The 16419-nt window shown below is 43.5% G+C and overlaps 1 protein-coding gene across 2 annotated transcripts in view; it reads left to right on the forward strand.

Annotated features, from left to right (window-relative positions):
• Positions 1-15445, forward strand: part of IPO9 (importin 9) — a 164258-nt gene extending 148813 nt beyond the window's left edge. Inside the window, exons 21-24 of one of the 2 annotated variants that reach the window (XM_074936110.1) lie at positions 2469-2588; positions 5751-5852; positions 7278-7354; positions 14419-15445. In XM_074936110.1, the coding sequence (XP_074792211.1) occupies positions 2469-2588; positions 5751-5852; positions 7278-7354; positions 14419-14529 (410 nt within the window). In that variant the 3' untranslated portion in view covers positions 14530-15445. The remainder of the gene's footprint in view (positions 1-2468; positions 2589-5750; positions 5853-7277; positions 7355-14418) is intronic. The other variant, XM_074936109.1, reaches the window with a different exon arrangement.
• Positions 15446-16419: the final 974 nt, after the last annotated feature.

Consider the following 16419-nt stretch of genomic DNA (forward strand, 5'->3'; position numbering starts at 1 on the left):
TTACTGGTGTTAGGCAGATAATGGAGTTGAAATTCAGATTTGGTTGATACAAGATTTTGTCCTCCAGGTGCTTCATCAACTTCGGACACAAAACAAGAATTTTCAAAAGCGTCTAGTGACTTTGGGTGCCTCAGTTTGTGGCTGCCCCATTGGAGGTGTATTATAGGAGTCCGATGTTCAGAAGTGCTGACTGCTTGTCCCCTTAAGGTGTGTCAAGTTGGGTTCCCAAAATCACTAGTCTCTTTAGAAAATCTTAGCTTAATAAAATTTAGTCAGTAATTGTGATGACAAATAAACATTTTAATATTGGTGAAAGAGGACTGAAGTCCTCTTGTATTGTATTGTATTGTATTGTAGGTATTGTACGGGCAGCTGCAGTGCAAGCTTCTTACACACTGCCCTGCCAGCGCAGCTTTATGTACTGACTTTATGTACTGCATTTAGAAGTAGGATATTGTTTTTGTCCTTATTTGTGAAGAGGGGACTTGTAGGACATTCTACATAGACTGTCAAACAGTTTTCCAATAGTAATATGGATACTACTCCAATGCAATGCAATTCCAATAGTAAGCTTGTTTTAAGCTTTAGATTGTTAAGCTTTTGGAATATAGTAACTCCTCACTCAAAGTCGTCCTGGTTCACGTTGTTTCGTTGTTACGTTGCTGATCAATTAGAGAACATGCTTGTTTAAAGTTGTGCAATGCTCCCTTATAACGTAGTTTGGCAGCTGCCTGCTTTGTCCACTGCTTGCAGGAAGAGCAGCCCATTGGAGCTGGTGGGGGCTTGGAACCAGGGTGGGCCAGCAGCCCTCCCCATCAGCTTCCCATTCCCCTAAGTTCCCTGTGCAGCAGCTGCCCAACAGGCTATCAGTTGCTGGACAGTTCAGCTGTCCCTCCCCCCACTGCCTTGGAGCTGCTCCTGGGAGCCTCCTGTTTGCTGTGCAGGAGGGTGGGGGGGGGGAAATGGGAGGTAATGTCAGGTTGTCCCCCTTTTCTCTCCCCCCCCCCCCCCGCTTCCTTTACCCCATCTCCACAGAGCGGGGGTCGGGGGAGACGTGACAGGGCTCAGAACTGAGGGAGCTTGCAGCAGCTGCTGTCTCAACTTGTTGATCTACTTAAAAGGGCAGTGTACTTAGAGTGGGGACCATGTACTTAAAGGGGCAATACATGTCTCTCACACACACACTCAAACTCACACTCACACGGTGTGTCTCTGTCTCTGCCATGCTGTCTCCACTCCCTCCATTCGTGCTGCCTTGTAGAGTATGAGGTTACGTTAACAACAATGTGTTAAACCCTAGAGGGCTCAGCTGAGTGCTAGTTCATCATTTAGCAGCAAGGCATTCCCTGGGAAGGATCCCACCCTCTTCCAACCTCTGACTTCACACCTCAACCAAGCTTCACAATCATCATCATTGCTGTGTACAGTATTAAATTGTTTGTGTAAAACTTATACTGTGTATATATATGTGTGTGTGTATATGTATATATAAAAAATATAGTCTTTGGCAAAAAAAAAAAAATGTCCCCGAACCTAACCCCCCCCTCCTCCCCCCATTTACATTAATTCTTATGGGGAAATTGGATTCGCTTAACATTGTTTTACTTAAAGTAGCATTTTTCAGGAACATAACTACAACGTTAAGCGTGGAGTTAGTGTAGTTACTACTTTTGTTGTGTCTGTACCGTCCCTATTGCACAGGTGCCCTGATCCATGATTGGGGCCCCTAAGCATTACTGCAATACAAATAATTCATTACTTTGGTGATTTGACCTGGACTGGATTTGAACTAGTAATTTAGATCTGGAAGGCTCTGTATTCCATAACCTGGCTTCTAGGCCATAGTTCCCACCGAGGCAATATTTACACTTTAAAATAAATGTTGAACACAGTTCTTGTGGCTTTTAAGAAACCTGTTTCAAGGACCGTTTGATATGTCTTTTGAGTTCACAGCCTGAGATTATATAAAACAGTGAACATATGAGCAACATGAGAACTGTTTGCCACCAGTAATGCCCACAGGGAAAGAAAAAAATGAAGTTGGAAAGGCTAATAGCTTTAACCTAGTGCGTTAATCTTTCGCCTGTCAGTCATTTAATGAACAATGATCATCTTTAGTTTTGTCTTGGACCCTTAAGTCCCAGTGTGGTTGCTAATTGACTAGTTGACGTTTCAGATTGTCCTTGCTTAACTCACATAATGTACAATTACACCTCAGTGTTTGCTTAGTTCAGAGGATTTGACACTTGCCTAGTTTATATATATGTTCAATGGTGCCAGAATATCTGCTCGATGGTGGTAGTTAAATGCAGCTCTCTGAGAAGAACGTTTTCATGTAAAAGTGTAGTTCTGTTCGGTGAACCTTTCCAGCCTGTATTGAAACAGGATTGTTTTACTTGCTTTGAAGATTCTTATTTAGTTTGTTAAAAGGCAAGGTTATTTATGTATTCCTTCCTCTGGTCTTACAGATCCTGAACGCTGGACAAACATTCCGTTGTTAGTAAAAATCTTAAAATTAATAATAAATGAACTTTCTAACGCAATGGAAGCAAACGCATCGCGCCAGACAGCTGCAGACTGGAATCAAGGTACCAAACAGGGGTGGCTTTTTCCTTTCAGATGATGAAGAATGAATGGAGCAGCTGAGCTGCTGGCAAAAATATGCAATCTCATTAAAAACAGCTACTATACTATACTAGAGAATTGGAAGGTAGTAAATATTGTACCTATATTGAAAAAGAGCTCTAGGGTGATTCGTTAAATTACAGACCAGTCAGCTTCACACATGTTCCTGGTAAACTGGTCAAAATGATCTTTGAAAATAGGATAACTGATCTGGAAGATTACAGAATAAGATCTAACCCACACGGTTTCTCCAGAAGAAAGTTCTGCTGCACTACTCTGTTAGAATTCTTTGAATGTGTCAAAGTAGGGGATAAAGGAGGAACCGCTTTGACATAATCTAAACTTTCAAAAAGCCTGTTGACAAGGTCCATCTTACAAGGTTGCTACAGAAACTAGGTAGTTATAGGGCGAGGCGCAAAGTATTGTGTTTGATCTAATACATGGTCAGCTCTCATCATGGCACAAGGTGAACAGCAGCAGGCCTCAAGGTTCTCTGCTGAGACTCATTTTTAATAAAGATCTGGAAAAGGGGGTGAGTAGTGAGGTGGCCAAATTTGCATGGGTCACCCAAAATTATTGAGCTCTTGCTCAGCCAGAAGGTATTTGCTGGATGCAGAAATGACCAGATGAATTTCTCTGGCCTGTGTTATTTAGGAGTTCAGATTAGATTATCCTAAGAGGTCCCTTCTGGCATTAAAGTCTGTTACTGGCCCATTTCCTGCCCCTAAGCCTGATCCCCTGGAGTGGGGGGAACCTTTGGACCAGATACTGGTTCCCAAAACCATGTTCAGCTCTAATCTGTCTCAGAGTGGGAGTTAATTGACACAGCCCATTACCATGGAAAAGTGTGCATTTCCATTGGCACCAAAACAAGTGACTCAGGGCTTCCCCAGTGTTGGTTTCCAAAGAACCCTTGGTGTCAGTGCCTGGACCTTGAGAATCCATCTTAGAATGGCATTAAGACACTGGTTCTGACCCTTTTCCCTGGGTGCCAGCACATAAGACCAAGGTACCAAATGGGTGCTGAATGCTCCTGATGGGTATCATTCCAGGCCTGTGTTTCTGCTTCTGTCTGCTGCTCCTCATACCAAGGAAAGTAGAAGTGGAACAGGAAGGAGGACCCTTGAACAGGACCACCCTAGAAAGAAACAGGAAAAGAGGCATTCTCACATTTCCTTAATTCAGAGGATTGCACCTCAGATTTGAAGACACTAATTCTAGGGGCCAACCTAACTGGGAATGCCTAGGGACCAGAGGTGTGCACACAAGGGGGAGACAAGCAAGGGTTCGCCCCCCTCATAATCTGTATGTCCCTGCAACCTGGGGAGGGAGGAAGCAACAGGGCGGCTGGCTACTGGCTGAGCTGCTCCTCTCCCCACCTCTACAGCTGCTGCTTCTCCTTCCTGGCTGCCGGAGTCCTCTGCCGCCACTCACCTGCATGGGCAGTCTGCAAAGCAAGTAGCAGTGGTGGGACTCCAGCAGCAGGGAAGGAGACACAGCAGCTATAGGGGTGGGGAGAGGAGGAGCTCAACTAGCAGCTAGCCACCCTGCGGCTTCCTCCCTCCCTGGCTGCAGAGACACGAGAGTGCTGCTGCCAGGGGGAGTCGCTGCCTCCTCACTGCTGGGCGTTCTGAGGAATTCTGCTTTCCTGATTGTTTGTGAACAAGTCTGTCTCCACCCTGGTTTGGCACCATTTCATTGTACCTGCCCCTTGGCCAGTTTCATGCAGTCCAGTGCTCTGACCATAGACAGTACAATGCTGTCTCTTGATTATAACTGCCCCTTCTTGGGGGTAATAGTCCATTAGCACTTCTATTGTAACCCTTGTCTTTGGGTGTTAAACTCTCTATCCTGACACTGGTCTGACTTTCTGGCAGGAGTTTATATTTATAATTAGCTGTATGCTTATATGACTTCGTCAATTTAACAAAGAAATTGATATGTACCAGGCTTGTTATCCCAAGGGGAGTCTCTGACATGCTTCAAACCAAACGTACTGCCTCAGGTAGAATAAACAGATTTATTAACTACAAAAGATAGATTTTAAGTGATTATAAGTCAAAGCACAAGAAGTCAGATTTGGTCAAATGAAATAAAATCAAAATGCCTGGGCCTCTGCTCCTGGAGAGTTTTGCCTGGGCTTGTTTTAAGCCATGAGGACACATTTTCAGCCTCATAACGATATACATGAAATTACAACCTGTAACATTACTGTAACAACATGCATCCGACAAAGTGGGAAAGCTTATGCTCTAGTACGTCTGTTAGTCTATAAGGTGCCACAGGACTCTTTGCAACAATGCTCTGTGCATCCTGAGCCTTCTGAAGACACCCAGCGTGACAAACTTTGCATTGGATAGCACACAGTCATATTATAAGGATGAACATGGGGGTGCAGAGTGTTCCCCCCCGAGGCACAGAGCATCACACGGGGGAGGTCACAAGGTTATGGTAGGGGTGGCAGTACTGTAACCCTTACTTCTGAGCTGCTGCTGGCGGCAGCGCTGCCTTTAGAGTTGGGCGGCTGGAGAGAAGCAGCTGCTGGCCGGGATCCCAGCTCTGAAGGCAGAGGCGCCGCCAGCAGCAGCACAGAAGTATGGATGGCATGGTCTGGTATTGCCACCCTTACTTCTGTGCTGTTGTCTGCAAAGCTGGGCCCTCAGTCAGCAGCCACCGCTCTCCAGTCGCCCAGCTCTGAATGCAGCAGTGCAGAAGTAAGGGTGGCAATACTGCAACCCCCACAAATAACCTTGCAACCCCCCCGCAATTCCCTTTTGTGTCAAGACCTCTAATTTGAGGTATACTGGTCTCCCCTGTGAAATCCGTAAAGTATAGGGTAAAAGCACACGCAAGACAAGATTTGATGCATGGAGACCAGATTTCATGGTCCATGACCCTTTTTTCATGGCCATGAATTTGGTAGGGCCCTATTTTATAACCCTATCCATCAACTTTAAAGATATAAGCATGTCAATACACTGGCTTCCCTGAGCCGTACTCATGGGCATAAGTCATTTCTGCTCCTGTACTGTTCAATGAGGGACTGCATATTCTGTGGCTAATGGTTATCCATCTCGAACTGGTATTTTCTATTTGACTTTAAGATGCTTTTTTTTCATCAACAGATGACTCCAATGATATGTGGGAAGATCGGGAAGATGAAGAGGATGAAGATGAAGGTTTAGCTGGACAACTTTTATCAGATATTCTTGCCACAAACAAATATGGTAAGCAGAACAGTTACATTCACTGTTCAAAAGATCAAATTGGGTAAAGAACATGCAGCTCTGAAAGTTACATTTCTCCTGACAGCTGCTTCGTATATAATATGGAGGGCAGGAAAATAACCTGAAATGAAAGACATGGGTTTGGTGGGAGAAAGGGAAGAGCAAAAAATACATCCTGGAACAGAGACTGTATGTTCATAGGCTAGAAGGTATCAAACCACAGCACCTTTTGAGGCTCAGGGTTTGTCTACACTTAAAATGCTACAGCGGCATAGCTGCATCACTGCAGTGCTTCAGCATAGACACTACCTATGCTGACAGAAGGGATTCTCCCATCCACGTAGGTAATCTAGCACCCCAAGAGGCTGTAACTAAGTTGAGAAAAGCATTCTTCCATCAACATAGCGCTTTCTACCCGGGGACTTTGGTCAGCTTAACTGCGCCACTCAGGTGTGGATTTTTCACATCCCTGAGCAATGTAGTTTTGCCACCTAATTTTCTAGTGTAGACCAGGCCTCAGTGAGTCTCAAATACTAATTTGGCTTCACAACACTGTCATGAGGCAGGTATAAATATGGTTTACAGATGGGAAAACTGAGGCTCAAAGGTGAAGATATTTGCCCGAAGCCACAAAATGACAGTGTCAGAACTGAATAGAACCCAAATTTCCAAACTAAGTCCTGTGTTCTTGTAGGAAGAAGTTGTGTGTGATCCTGAAGTGATAGGTTTTTAAAGGGAAAGGGACCTGTGGGTATATGATCTGGAGGGTTAAGGAGAAGAGGTAGGTGTATAATTTGAAGAGAGAATCTTACTTAGTACAGCTAAGGCAATTTAAATGAATGGTTTCGCTGCACTGGCAGATTTCAGTCTCCTATGCTTCTATCATGATGCATTGGCTCTGCCGCAGATAACATGGCAAGACAAATTCATTTAGGTAGCCTTAATGAGAGGGAAACTTACCCAGGTTCTTTTGTAGCCCAAGGAAGACTTTCTTCAACATTACCATGTCTCAGTGAGAGAGGGATTTGTCTCAATATTCAGTGGAAGTGTTTCCTGTGTGACTGTAATGCATGAAATGTAGCTAATAAAGGATGTATTTGTGTCAGGTGCTGAGGTGGTAAGCCAAGGATATCTCAGTTTGGAGCAAAGGAATGATAAACACCTGTATTGTGCTACTTGGACTCTTGTCTCAGCTGTGAGTGGCTAAAGGCTCCTGGCCCTCCTTATTCTGCCATTCTTCACTGCCCTCAGCCCATTTAAAAAAAAGTTGCTCGTTTCTTTTAAATGGAATTTTTATCCAAAATGACACTTCTGATCCCTGTTAAAATCTGTGGATCTCCTGGAGTTAGGGGCCTAGTGAGATGCATCCTGAAATAGTAGTCAGCTTGTCCTTCACTATAAACACCTGTGCTTTTGTGTTTCCAGATGAGGATTACTATGATGATGATGAAGAGGATGATCCAGATGCATTAAAGGACCCTCTTTATCAAATAGATCTACAGGTGATGTATTAAAATGCGTTTTGCGGTCCGATACCTGTTGCCTATTTATTCTAGTTATTCATTATATTTTACTTCCTTATATAGTATCTGTAACAAAATGCAGAGCCCCCTGAGCACTGAAAGGAGAATACATTCTGTATTTTTATTCAGTTTACTGGAATTGCTCTGGAAGTGCCAGAGGATGCATATTATCACTATTATTATTTGTATTACTACAACAACCAGGCAGGGACCGAGGACCCCATTGTTCTAGAGGCTGTGCAAACAGAACCAAAAGACACCCCCGTCTCCAAAGAGCTTCCAGTATAAGACCAGAGACAACAGATGGATAGACAGACAGACAGGGGAGCACGAGGAAACAGTGGTCAGCATGGTGGGCAGTGGTCTCAGCACATCAACAGCATAACTTAATTTTTTTTTTGTTATCGGCGCAAAGGAGAGGTTTTAGGAGGGATTTGAAGGAGGCTGAGGTAGCTTTGCAGATGGTTATGGGGAGTGCCTCCCAGGTGAGAAGGCAGCCTGGAATAAAACACCAAGGCATTTGTTTGAAAATTTAACCAGTAGGCCATGGAGGCTGGCATCGTGGACCAGCTGGAAGCAAGCAATCACAGCTTGACTGCAACTGAGAGATAAGGAGGGTGGGGATAAAATCCCTGAAAGTGAAGACCGGCAGTTTACATTTGATGCAACAGAGAAGGGGGAGTCAGTGGGGGGATTCAGAGGGGTGATGCGGTCAAAGAAACAAGCTAGGAAGAAGAGGTGCTTTCTATGACTTATCTCTGCTGCAGGAATGACCAGTGACTTAGAAATGTATTTTTTTTACGTGAAAGATAGAAATTGGATTTGAGTGACTAAACCTTGTAGCATATAGAACCAAGTGTCTGTGCAAGGGGATTCTGAGTGTTTCAATAATTGGTTAAGGTTTTTGGAAGAGGAACAAATAGATTAAATGTAAAGCTGGTTTGTATGGTATTACATTAAGAGTACTAAACTGGCAATTTGCCAAGTTTCCAAGGGCCGGTAACTAACTTGCAAAAAGTCTGGAGGATAACAGAATCCTAAACAAAAAACAGTAGTGTGGATTTAAAACCTGTGTTAAAAGTGTTGCTAAGTTTGCAAAGTCAAGTGCTCAAGTTTAAAAAAAAAAAAAAAAATGCTAGAATGAAGGCTGCATGTGCAACATTAATTCTGGCATAGTTTGTGACTCTGAAGCTTGGTTAGGTGCCTCTGTGGGTCCTTAGCTTTCTCTGACTTAATTATCCTAAATAACTGTCATCTGCAAATTCTTCCAGCTCGCTGTGCTCACCCACCTTTCTAGTTTGATATATTAAACATTGGGCCTAGTGTGGAACTTTGAGGCACTTGGCTATTAACCTTTGTGTTTGATTCATGACAATACTTTGCCTCTTGCTTATCTTGCCTCTGTTTATCTAAACTTTTGACAGGTCTTTGATAAGCCTAACAGGCTATTCAAAGACCTGTCAAAAGTTTAGATCAACAGATTCATAGATTCTAAAGCACAAAGGGACTTCTGTGATCATCTAGTCTGACCTGTATAACACAGGCCACAGGACTTCCCTGAATTAATTCCTGTTTGAACTACAGGATGGCTTTTTGAAAACATTTTTAGCTGTGGAGAATCCACCACAACCAGTGTTTAATTTGTTTTAAAAAAAATAAAAAGATCCCTGGGCTCACACACAGTGTGACCTTGCAAGCATTGTACATATGAGGTCATGTCTTGCACGCCACTGACAGAAGAGGTCATGGCTGAGCCCTGGCACAAATTAAGCTCTGACCACAACCCTAGGTAAGTTGTTTCAATGGATAATTACCCTCACTGTTAAAGATTTGTGCCTTATTTCTAGTCTGAATTTTTCCAGCTTCAACTTCCAGCCATTGAATTAGTTAAACCTTTGTCTTCTGGATTGGAGGAGAGTCCTGTATTATCAAATTGCTGTTCCTCCTGTCATCTAGTTCTTTTATCCATTAATCTATTGACATGCTTAGAGAATTCTAATAAATTAGTGAGGCACAATCTTCCTTTTCAGAAACTGTGCTGATTAGACCCTACAATAGCATGATATTCCAAATGTTTTATTCTATTTTTAATTATCGTTTCCACCAGTTTACCAGGAACAGAGGTGTAAGGCTTTATGCTCAGTAAAGGCAGCCATAGAATCACACCCCCTTCCCCCCGCCCCCAGTCACCAAGAGAATCTTTTAAGTACATTTGAGGTTGAGGTGGAAATAGTAGACAGACTTGTTGGAAGACTATGGGTAAGGATAAAAGATGTTTTAAAAAAAAAAAAAAAGGAATGTTATATTAAAGGTCTACTATAGATCACCTATCAAGGAGAAGAGGTGCATGAAGATTTTTTTTTTAAACAACTAACAAAATCATCCAAAATACAAGACTTGGTATTGGTGAGGGACTTCAGCTACCCAGACATCTCTTGGGAAAATAATACATCAGGGCACAGATTATCCAACAGGTTCTTGGAAGGCACTGGAGACAGTATTTTATTTCAGAAGCTGAAGAATGCAACCAGGGGAGAGGCTGATCTTTATTTGATTTTGACCAATAGGGAGGAACTGGTTCAGAATTTTAAAATGGAAGGCAGCTTGGGTGAAAGTGATCATGAAATGATAAGAGTTCATGAGTCTAAGGAATGGAAGGAGGGAAAACAGCAGAATAAAGAAAATGGATTTCAAGAAAAAATACTTTAGCAAACTTAGGGAGCTGGTAGGTAAGATCCCATGGGAAGCAAGCCTAAGGGGGAGAACAATGGGGGAGAATTGACAACTTTTTCAAAGAGATTAAGGGTACGAAAGCAAACTGTCCCACCGCATAGGAAAGATAGGAAGTATGGCAAGAGACCACCCTGGCTTAACCAGAAGATCTTCAATGATTTGAAACTCACAGTTCTTCAAAAAGTTAAAAGTAGGTCAAATTACTTAGGATGAATATAAAAAAACACAAGTATGTAGGGACAGAATTAGAAAGGCTAAGGCACAAAATGAGATTAAACTAGCTAGCGAAAGAAAGGGTAACAGAAAACATTCCACAAATACATGAGAAGCAAGAGGAAGACCAAGGTGAGGGTGGGCTCAATGGGGGCGGGGGAAGGGGAAGACAATAACAGAAAATGTGGGAATGGCAGAAGTGTTACATGCCCTTTTTATTTGTTTTCACCAAGAAGATTAGAAGTGATCTAATCAAACACCAGTGAAAATGAGATAGGATTCGAGGCTAAAATAGGAAAAGAACAAGTTAAAAATTACTTAGACAAGTTAGATGTCTTCAAGTCAAGACAGAAAATATCATATTGCCTATATATAAATTCATGGTACAGCCGCATCTTCAATACTACGTGCAGATGTGGTCACCCCCTCTCAAAGACGATATATTGGAATTGTAAAAAGTATAGAAAAGTGCAACAAAAATGCATAGGGGTATGGAACAGCTTCCATATCAGGAGAGATTAATAAGACTGGGATTTTTCAGCTTGGAAAAGAGACAACTAAGGGGGGATATGATAGAGGTCTGTAAACATGAATGGTGTGGAGAAAGTGTTGTTTACTCCTCAGAACACAAGAAGTAGGGGTCACCAAATGAAGGTAGTAGGCAGCAGAAATAAAACAAAAAAAAGGAAGTATTTCTTCACACAATGTATAGTCCATTTTTGGAACTCTTTGCCAGAGGATGTTGTGAAGGCCAAGACTATAACAGGGTTCAAAAAAGAGCTAGATAAATTCTTGGAGGATAGGTCCATCAATGGCTATTAGTCAGGATGGGCAAGGATGGTGTCCCTAGCCTGTGTTTGCCAGAAGCTAGAGTGTGACAGGGAATGGATCACTTGATGATTACCTGTTCTGTTCATTCCCTCTGAAGCAGCTGATATTGGCCATTGTCAGAAGATCGAATACTGGGCTAGGTGGACCTTTGGTCTGAACCAGTATGGTCGTTCTTATGTTTGAGTTGGCAGGGCCTGATGAAATTCATCCTAGATTACTCAAGGAGCTGATTGAGGAGATATCTGAGCCATCAGCGATTATCTTCAAAAACTCATGGATAGGGCCCTACCAAATTCATGGCCATGAAAAACGCATCATGGACCATGAAATCTGGTCTTTTGAGTGTTTTTAACCTATACTATACAGATTTCACAGGGGAGACCAGCGTTTCTCAAACTGGGGGTCCTGACACAAAAGGGAATTGCAGGGTGGGTCGGGGTCGCAAGGTTATTTTAGGGGGGTTGCGGTATTGCCACCCTTACTTCTGCGCTGCTGCCTTCAGAGCTGGGCATCCGGAGAGCGGCGGCTGCTGACTGAGGGCCCAGCTCTGCAGGTAGCAGCGCAGAAGTAAGGGTGGCAATACCAGACCATGCCATCCATACTTCTGTGCTGCTGCTGGTGGCAGCTCTGCCTTCAGAGCTGGGATCCCGGCCAGCAGCCGCCTCTTTCCGTGCCCAGCTCTGAAGGCAGTGCTGCCGCAGCAACAACACAGAAGTAAGGGTAGCAGTGCCGCAACCCCCCCTTCAACAACCTTGCGACAAACCCCAACAGCTCCTTTTTGGGTCAGGGACCTTACAATTACAACGCTGTGAAATCTCAGATTTAAATAGCTGAAATCATGAAATTTATGATTTTTAAAATCCTATGACCGTTAAATTGACCAGAATGGACCATGAATTTGGTAGGGCCCTACTCATGGAAGACAGGAGAGATTTGAGTCTGTGATATTTCATCTTTATTACCAGAAAAGGCCAGGTTTCCTTAATTAGTGCAGTGTTTGGATGTTATGGCATAAATAAGGCATGGGGCTTTATGCTGAACCAAGAGAATGAAAGGATATTGAACAACTGCATCATTCTCTAAGCATCCTCCATCCTGTGCACTGAATGATGCTGAGTTCCCGTGAAAAAAAATATTATACAACTGTGTTAACGACTTGGCAAAATGTATACATGAAAGGGGTCAAAATTAAAGCTATACAGGCTACCTAAGTTTCAGGCATTTCCTGAATATTTAGTGCTTGACTTCATCACTTAACATTCTTTTTTATGGTTCTTTTCTGTGTAAATTCCTAGTTTAAAAAAAACCAGATAAGTTCAGGGGTGGGCAAACTTTTTGGCCCGAGGGCCATATCTGGGTGGGGAAATCATATGCAGGGCCATGAATGTAGGGTTGGGGTAGGGTGTTGGGGTGCAGGAGGGAGTGCAGGGTGCAGGAGAGGGCTCAGGGCAAGCAGTTGGGGCACAGGAGGAGTGTGGGGTGTACGAGGGGGCTCAGGGCAGGGGGTTGGGGTGCAGGAGGGGTGCGGGCTCCGGCCTGGCGCCACTTACCTGGAGCAGCTCTGGGGTGGCAGTGGCACACAGCGGGGCTAAGGCAGGGTCCTTGCCTGCCCTGGCCCCACGCTGCTTCTGGAAGTGGCCAGCACAACATCCCTGCAGCCCCTGGGGGAGGGGAGGCAGAGTACCTCCCCCGAAGCTCCCATTTGCCGTGGTTCCCTGTTCCTGGCCAATGGCAGCTGTGGGGGGCGGTGCCTGCAAGTGAGGGCAGCACACGGAGCCCTCTGCTCCCTCCCCCCGACCAGGGGCCGCAGGGACGTGGTGCTGGCCCTTCCGGGAGCAGTGCGGGGCCTGCAGTGCCACAGGGGTGGCAATCCCGCGGGCCGGATTCAAAGCCCTGATGGGCTGGATCTGGCCCACAGGCCGTAGCCCACCCCTGTTCTGGTATGTGCAGCTCTCAACAGAGCTTTTAAAAAAAGTTCAGAGAATTTAACATTGAGATTGTTGCAAAAGCACAAGGGGACTGAGTTGAGGCTGCATGGGAATCCTTAATTCTGGCATTTCCTGACTTTTGAGTATGTGACTTTTCAACCTTAATATTCTTTTAATGTTTTTTGAAGGTAATTTCTGAACTGAAAAAAAAAAAAAAGAAAGAAAGAAAAAAATTCCATCACATGGAACCGTATTGATCCCCACTTGGATCATTAGCAGGGTTTTGACCTTTAGATCCATACCATAGAAACTTTGCTAACAGAGTAACTGATAGCAGTAGTGTGCTGCCATCCTCTGTGTGGACCTGCCATGACAGGAGGATGACACACACTTGGCCAGTGGGTTTCACAACTATTTGCCATGAGCAAAGAAAAATATAGATTGAGGAGTCCCAGGTTCCTCCAGGTTCTACAGAGGGAGTGTACTTTTTTTGCCCCTGCATCCGCTCCAACACTAGTTCTGTGCTCCTACCTATCCTATCCTATCCCCCTCCTCTTCTGCTGCCTCCCCCACCAGGTCCTGTATCCACTGCATTTCTCCTTCCAGCTATTGTCCTCTTCCCCTCTGCTTTTTTCTCCATCCTCTGTCTCCTCTTGTAACTCCCTTTCATCATGTTTCCTCCCCCTATTCCTCAGTCCTCTGCATCAGCCTGCTTTCTCCTCCCTTCTGGGGTGCTGGTGGGGATGAAGAACAACTTGAAATTTTCATTAAGGGGAAAGTAGGCAAGTATTTAAGAGGGAAGTTTCTGGACTGAGGTGTATTAAGTTGTGGAATAGTCTGTCCGGAAAAGATGGAAGCTGTGTCATTTGTGACTTTTAGATCTAGATGTGACAAAATGCTTTCTGCTAGAGAGGATAATCATGGGTTGGCTGGGAGATGGAGTGGGTAATCGGATAGAAAAGACCTACCTTTGAATCTAGGGAACAGATTGTAGCAGCACTTATCTCCACTGCAGAGCTACCCACAGAGACTACACAATGCTCAGTCTTGAGCGAACGATCTGACTGACTCTGTGGTCTCTGGGCTATACCTTGGCTAGTGCTCTGGAACCACATTTGGCCTGGAGGCTGCACTTGGCCTGCCTGTTTGACATGTACTTTGAAGCCTAATGCAGCATGACCTGTCCTGTTTGCTGAGCAGTGCCCCTTCCCCTCCATTCTGCATTAGAGCTGCATTTCACTTTCTTTTCTCATGTTATGCAATCTTTAACTCCCAAAGTTAAGCAATGGTAGATGTATTGAAATATGTTAACTTGGTCCCTTGTCATCTTCCTCCTAGGCCTATCTCACTGATTTCCTGTGTCAGTTTGCACAGCAGCCTTGCTATGCAATGTTCTCAGACCATCTCAATGAGAACGAGAGAAGAGTGCTTGAGGCCATTGGCATATGAACCGTGCAGAGACCATATTGATCATATCTGGACAATATTTTTCTGGCTTATTCCATGTTTTGTGATTAAACATGAAACTTTTTCCAGTGTTCACCTGTTGTTACAGATGTGATCTTCCTCATCACGAAGTATTGAGCCTTGTCTTATCATGACTCTGTTAAGGGAAGGATGATTGAGAAAGCTCCAAAGACTGAGCTTTGCACTCTGCTCTCACCAAGGGAACACTTTCGTTTACCACAAAAAAAACTTTCCAGGAGGTCCTTAAAATAATGTGTCCTTAAATATTTTTAAAAATAAACTTTATATTTGCCTCTCAAGAGGCACGTAACTGAGTTTCACCCAATACAGTTGGACAGAACGAGGAAGGAATCAGGTATTTTGTAGGTTGCTTGGATGTGTTTTGAGACTTTGGAAGTTTTGTCCCTCTTCGCACTTGCATAACACATACAGGGTAAATATCTTCATCGTACCATGTGACTTTTTTATAGAACTATAGACACTTTTATCAAAGAGATGCCTAAATGGTATGGAATCTGTTTACAAGAATTTGGATGGGAAGCTGAAATAATAAAATTAAATGAACATCTTGTTTCGTACTGTGGGAGGGGGCTTCTATCTAGTCTCTCTAACATTGCATCATTTCTTTGCTAAAGCTTTTGCATGCACATGCTCAAAGGAAGCTACCACTTAAATCTCAATTCTTGTGGAATGTGGCTACTGAAGACTGGTTTTACTGAACACAAACAACCATAATTTTTTACAAAAAAAAGTGTATTTAACTTCCTCTTTACTCCATAAAAACAGTTCTCTGAAATACTTTGCTTCCTTCACACTCCTGAGACTTATATGAAGTGGGTAAGCTATAGTCCACAGATTAGTATGTGTATTTTTATAGGGTGGTAAAATAAAATATCCATAAGTACAGAGTGATGTATCTCACAACACCTCTTTGCCTTTTTGTTCCCTTTTGGGGGAAAATGAAAATAAAACTATTAAAATATACACTGGTATTTTCTTTTAAAACAGATTTCTAGAAGGAAATCATTACATTTTATATGTATTTACCCTTTAAAACTTCTCCTTTAACTGTACCCTAGAGACTATTGGCCTCGTCTCATAGTAGTATTCTGGGCAGGAGGGGAACCCTGTAACTGACTCTGCAGCTTCCATTTCCTTTTAGGCAGAATGAGAACCACTAAAACCCCCTTTCCTGTAGGGTCCATCTGGTAACTCTTTTCAGGGAGTAATAATGTGCTTTCAAACTGCACCTGCAAACCTTCCTTACAAACAAGCAAGCCAAATAGCTCACTATACATGTGCCAGTGTTGGTCTTTTAAATTGTTAAAGCGGGGGGAACAAAGAAGCCTAATACAAGGCTGTACTTCTCTCCACAGCTCCTCACAAAGCTTGTGTGACCTCAAACCTTGCTGGTCTAATTTAGGATGTGGCTCTTCTCTCTTCCTCAGCTGAGGTAACAAATTAACTCTCCTTTTTAGTAACCGAGGGAAAGCTGGTGCCCCGGGTCTGGGGGTTGTTGGTGGTTAGTTTTATTTTTCAAACATAACATTTAAAAAGGCAACATGACTGCCCCCATCTTCCTGAAGCAATGATGGAAATAGGGCCAACACAATCTGTCATTGCATGTGAATGGATTTGAAAGGGTTAAATGCTGTGAGATGCAGTAGGATGTCTTCTACAAACTCTGACTTTTGTGCCAAGCTTGCTTTCTCAGAGTTTAACAAAAAATAAATGGCTGAAATCCTGAGGTAGCTGTGCTGAAGAATCAGCTTATGAGTAAAGTATCGGGGGGTAGCTGTGTTAGTTTGTACCACAAAAACAACAAGGAGTCTAACAGATTAAAAACTAACATTTATTTGGGCATAAGCTTTT

This window comes from Natator depressus, chromosome 21, assembly GCF_965152275.1.
Source record: "Natator depressus isolate rNatDep1 chromosome 21, rNatDep2.hap1, whole genome shotgun sequence".
NCBI classification, from domain to species: Eukaryota; Metazoa; Chordata; order Testudines; family Cheloniidae; genus Natator; species Natator depressus.